The following is a 6000-nucleotide window of genomic DNA, read 5'->3' as shown; positions in this document are numbered from 1 at the left end:
CAGCCTGGCATTAAATTGCCAATGCTGCCTGGAAAAACTCTGAAAATGAAAGTAACAACAAAAAACTCACGATTTTGTGCAGCAGGCAAAAAAACCAAATGTGCATGAAGGCCTTTTTTCGAGAGACGAAGTTTTTATACTCTTTTTTCCAATGGGTTTTCTGGAACCGATGATATCAAAGACCTCAATGATACTATAGAAACTATTGAGAACGATATTTTGTTAAAATATGTATCAAAGGACAAAGAATGCCTGCTCATTTTACGGCATCAAAGTGCCTTCAATGTGTGTTCCCACCGCTGGGCACTTGTGGAGGCTTCCAACCATTCAAATTTCTTTCTGATCCTCCGTTTCCAACTTCTGACTAAAATGGAAACTACCCTGACTGCCGCCTGAGCGAGAGAGGGTTTAATGATGCGGCGGCAGCATCGCATCGCATCGCATCGCCTCAAGCCAAGCGATTAAATGTTGTTGTCGGTTGTTCGTTCGTAGTTCGCTGGCTGTGTCTTGGGTTTCATAACAACAAAACAATGCCTGGAAATATCTATCTGTCTTGCTGGGGGTTTTCGGGTCTACCCTGTCAGCGGCCACAATGTTCACAGTTAGACTCTGTTTTATGTTACACAATTGTTTTTGTTGCCGTCTTGCTGTACTGTCGGTCGGTTGTTCGTTGCCTTGATCCGGCTTTGCTTGGCTCGGAGTCTCGGATCTCTTGCGGTTGTTGTTGAAGTTTTTTCTTTGGTGCGGGTATTTAGTAGAGGCCTCTTGCTAATTGACGGGGCGTGGCTCCATCGACAACAATGTTGTTTTGTGCGAAAAATCAACAGTCTTACAGCTGTTCACTGCACACACACACAGCAGAGTGCATTCATTAGCAGTGTATTATTGAGTATTTTATTGGTATTTTTTGTGTAGTATATTTTGATATTTTTTGGCACGTGGCGTTTACTGTTCCTTCGTGTTTATGGCCACAGAATAGAGCATTTTGTTGACATTTATTTGTACTTTGCTTTTCTTAACTGCCATCAACAATTTACACAAAATTTGCATATTTTTGAGATTTATTTGTGGATGCGGAACCCAGTAAATGGGCCGGGATCAAATGAATTCATAAAGGGGTTGTGAGCGATATATAGATTGTATCTATTTTCATTTAAGTTCCACGAATATCCCCACTCCCATCCCCTATAATCAGCATTTCACAACGCCAAACGTTACGCACACTTCTTTCTCCCTCTTTCACTGCTCATTTTCTTCACTTTTTATCCATTGCGTGACCAACAACCAATTTTCATCAAACAATTTCGATGCGGTTTCGAAATCCGTTGGCTCTTGGATGGAGTGTTGCAAAAGTCGTAAAAAAAAATGTAGTAAAATTGCGGAAAACATAGGCCTAAATGCGTGAACTGCGGAAATAGTTAAGGCCTACATTTCACAGGGGAAAATTAAATTTAATTGTAGTTGATTTAAATTTAAAGCTTAATTAATGATCTTTCTCTTCTATCTTTCTAGGTTGAGTTGTCGAACAAGAAAATACTTGAAAATATTGTAGATCTTTTATAAAATATGGGTAGCTTGTAGATATTTAAGAGATGGAACGGATTTTAGGAGAAAAGAAGAGCCATACCATAAACAGAAGAGTCTATAGTTAAATATATTTGCATTGGGATATGGAATTTAATAATCTTTAATCAAGATTATTTCCTTTGAGAGAATCGTTGCGTCTTAATCTCGGCTTAAAGTATCGGAAAAAGACGAATAAAAGTGAAAATGTTAATAAATTGCTCATATTTTTTGAAAATAGAACAGTATTTTTCGAGACAATAAGAAAATACGAATATTTCACCACCTTTGGTTCCACAATCAAGCTGATTGAAACATGAAGCACTATGTATGTATATTAATATTTAACCCACACCCCAAATGCAACAGCGTGAGAATACCAAATGTATGCACCTCTCCCATTGTGGGTGGTGGTTGAATGGGTCTGCTCTGTTCTGCCTCTCTGTCTGTCTATCGACTGTAGTTGCTTACTGTAGTACGGGTTATTGAGCCTTCAACGTGGCATATTGGCATAGTCAAGTGGCATGGAGAATGGAGCATGGAGCGTGGAGTGTCGGGTCGGGCCTCTGATGCTGCTGCCATCGCTTCACTGAAATTCAAAAGTTCTTTTGCCGTTACACGTTACTGACTCTCTCTCTCTCTCTCTCTCCCTCTGGCAGCCGTTCTCATTTGCTGACAAAATCATTTGTATGGTTTCGCTTGCCTCTCTCTCATTATCTCTCTCTGTATCTGGAATTCAGCTAAAAAGCTTTCAAAAAGCAGCCATGTTGCTTTTTTAATGCCTCTGTGTGTGAGTGTGTGTGCATGCGAGAGAGTGCCCACTGCGGCTCTCTTTGCTTCAAAAATTAACTGAAATATTTATGTTGTTGTTTTTCCACAGTGTTTATCTGTAGTTCTCTTGTTGTCTTTTCGTGTGTTTGTATCTTGTTTGTTTATTTTTCGTGTATTTTTCTGTTTGCCGCCTGGCCTGCCTTCAAGGAAAAACGTGGAAAGGCCAGAAATATCACATAATTTTGCTTTTGAAGAGCGCCAACAGTGGAGCGCGCTCCGAATGGAGAGTACCGGAAAGAAGTACAGTGGCAACTGGCTGTGATGGTGGAAAATGTGGACTTTGTGTGGGTTTTAAAAACCTACCTATTCGATTGCAAGCTTATAAGAAATAAAATCAAAGTAATCTAAATAGATCCTACTTATTGCTGAATTCAGAAACCCGCTAATCGCTCTCCTCACTTATTTTCTGTTCCAACACTCGTATGGCTACTGTAATTGCCTTTCGTTTACGCTTTGGCCTTTTGTCTGCCTCTTTCTAAGCTGTGCTTTAGCTCTGCCCCTTTTTGCCACCCAACAACAACAACAACCAGACAACTTTCAGCTTCAATGGCTGCTCTGCTTCGCTCGCGCTCCACCGCTGCCGCTGTTGCTGCTGCTGGTTGTTTTTCTCTCTGGGAACTTCAAAAAGCCACCACCAACTGAACCGAAAGCTGTTGTAACCTGGCGTTGATTGTTGCTCTCTCTCTCTCTCTCTCACCGATGCGCTCTCTGTGTCTAGCGAGCGACAGCAACCAACAGCAGCGACAGCGACAGAGACGTCAACATTATGTTGGGAGCTCTGGTGGCAGCAAACACGAAAAAAAAATTGGAGATAAAACGAAGATACAACTTTAGGCATTTTTTCTCGCTTTGGGCTTTGTTTTTTATGTTGCCTGTGTTTTAGTTTAAAACAAATAATATTGTAAAGGGCGTTTTTTTTCCCGTGTGTGTGTGTGCGTGAAAAAAAGTTTTTTGTGTGAGAAAAAAGGTTTTTATTGTGTGTGAAAAGAGTCGAGTAAAAAGTGGCACAGTGGGGCCAACAAATGAATGAAAAGCTAAGCAAATTGCTTGGGAAAGCTCAGCGGAGCAGATAACAATTGCAAAAAAGGCCTTAACAGAATCGAAAAATACACCAAAAAGCCAAATAAAATAACGTCTCGCGCGCATTTAACATTTTCACTCGACGAGAGAGAGAAGGCCAGACAAGAGAGAGAGAGAGGGAGAGCGCACCGAGGAGTTGCTGATAAGAAATACCCCAAAGTTAGCTGAATACAGCCAGAGAGGAGAGAGAGAGAGCAGAGTCGTTTCACCGCGCTCTCAGCACACAAATAAAAGAGCTCCCAAGTTTGTTGTTTTGTTTGTTTTAAGCATACGAAAAAAAAACCCATAAAATAAAAGCACAAAAGCATACGAAAGCACACGTGTGTACCGGTGTGTGTGTATGTGAAATAATTGCAAGTGAAACTCATTAAAAGAGAAGGAAGCGCCCCCCCCAAAAGAGAGTAGACAAAACAAAACAAAACCCAATTAACCCGTTGTTTTGCCCACGAAACAGAAGCCGAAAACAGGACGCGTGTGCGGCTGTGTGTGTGTGTTTGTATATATCAAGCCACAAAAAATTGTATACATATCATACGCAAAAGAAACACTTGAAAATTTGCTCTACGCACCACACCTTATCGTGCATCGTATCGTATTATCGATAATGAAAACTGAAACCGGCAGCAACATCAACAATAATAATAACAGTATTATTAATAGCAAAATGGATTTCGATATGTATCCAAGTATTTCTGGCAAACAACAGGATCCCGTTCGGGAAGTCGTAATGAAATACATCGACTATTTTCTGCCAGAGTGAGTATGAATCAGGGAAAGACCAGACCTACCTTTTAACCTTATAGATCGCTATTTTATTTGCCAGATAAGCCAGGGGTTATTGTCCAGCAATGGGGGAGATCATTCTATGATAAGGCCTCTATTTGTTTAGGGATTTCAATGTTGTGGGGAATACAGTAGCACTTTGTACAGATGTTTATCTTCCATTATCTTTGCGGAGATAAAATTGCTGGGGCTTTTATGGGGTTAGACTTGTTTGAGTTCTACTTTAGAATGGAAATTATACAGGTATTACTTGAAAGCTTTTATACAGCGTTACGAAACCGACTTCACCTTGAAGTATCATCACTTTTCTGATGATTGGTAAGCCAGGCCAATAAACACCTCCCCCACCCAACCCAAATGGCGGGTGACTAATTCTCGAATGTGTCTCCAATGACAGTTGCGAATTGGTTCGCGGCTAATTTTAGCAAATTAATGTGAAAATCCATGCTGAAAAGTAGGAAAAACAGACGACAACTGAACAGCTGGCTATAAATAGATCAATAGCCAATATCAAGCCACAACTCTGCTTAAAAAATCAATTAGCAAACAGACAACCACAATTATTATTGGCTCTGAGCGGTGCCTGGCAACCCAACAGCCCAACAGCCCACCAGAGCCCGAGAAATTGACTTCAAGGTGCTAAGTTGTATACGGCGAGAGATCTCCCGTCTCTGGATCTTGATTTTATATGCACACATAAATATTTACTAGTTCGGGGCGCGGGGCTTTACGCTCTAATTGTATGGGTAAACGATATTCGATAGACGTTGAGGGAGATCATAAATGTTTCGAACAGTCTGCACATTTGATGGGGTTTTTATGGGTACAGAAATTAGTTATAGGATGAATAATCTTAGGGGAAAATTTGTACTCTCTGGAGGAGCACACTCCCTGCCTCTGGGAGCTGTCTCAAGAGAGCTTTTCACAGCAGGTTACAGGCCTGTCTGCCCGCCTGCCTACCTGTAACTGTCGCTTCCTGCCGCCTTACATCATCATCGAAAAAAAAAACGGGCCAACGCATTGCCTGCCAACGTTAGCTGTGGATGAATTACTATTTTTTTTTGTTGAGTAGCGCTGACCCTCATTTTTGTTTTTGGCCCGTTACCGTCCAGTTAGGCAACTTGTTGCAAAGTTGTGCATTAGGCTGGAGCCACAGGCTCTGTGCCTGTGCCGCCTGTTGCCACGCGTGCCGCCGCTATGTGCCGTGTGGAAGCCTGACAAGTTGGCGACATTTCTGGTTGCCTTTTCTGTTGCAAGGCTTCCTTCAGCAAGGCGGCATTCGGAACCGCACCGACCCGACCCGAACCGGTCTTGCACTTGGACCACTTTATGGCAATGGCATTTTGTATTTTTCAACTGTTTTTTTACCTGGCCGGTTTTTCTTTCTTTTTTTTTGTGGTTTCTGGTGGAATGGAACCCTTTTCTTTATTCCCACTTATACGGATATTTTTGTTTTGTATATTTTTTGTTGTTGTTGTTGTATTAATTCCATGTTTTTCGATTTTAATTGGGTCAGGGGGCAAATGGCTGTTGTTGACTTATTTTGTTTTATTTTTTTTTATACCCCCCTTTTTTTTGTATTTATGAATGAAATTTTCTTTTACCTTTTTTTTATTTGTACAAAGAAAATGTGTATTGTATTTTTAGGAAATGCAAATGAATACAAAAATAAAATTTACAAATGATTAGAAAAATGACTAAAATGTGACGAGAAAAAGACTCGCAAATGATTAAAAATACGAC

General features: G+C 40.8%; 1 protein-coding gene across 1 annotated transcript in view; it reads left to right on the top strand.

The window, feature by feature from the left end:
• Positions 1-4008: 4008 nt before the first annotated feature.
• LOC6589610 (protein bunched, class 1/class 3/D/E isoforms) overlaps positions 4009-6000 on the top strand; it is a 34385-nt gene continuing 32393 nt past the window's right edge. The window contains exon 1 of the mRNA XM_002014738.2: positions 4009-4230. Coding sequence (XP_002014774.2) covers positions 4079-4230 — 152 coding nt within the window. The 5' untranslated portion in view covers positions 4009-4078. The remainder of the gene's footprint in view (positions 4231-6000) is intronic.

This window comes from Drosophila persimilis, unplaced genomic scaffold (assembly GCF_003286085.1).
Source record: "Drosophila persimilis strain 14011-0111.01,24,50 unplaced genomic scaffold, DperRS2 tig00000209-arrow-arrow-pilon, whole genome shotgun sequence".
Classification (NCBI taxonomy): Eukaryota; Metazoa; Arthropoda; class Insecta; order Diptera; family Drosophilidae; genus Drosophila; species Drosophila persimilis.
This window is presented reverse-complemented; position numbering and strand designations above follow the sequence as displayed.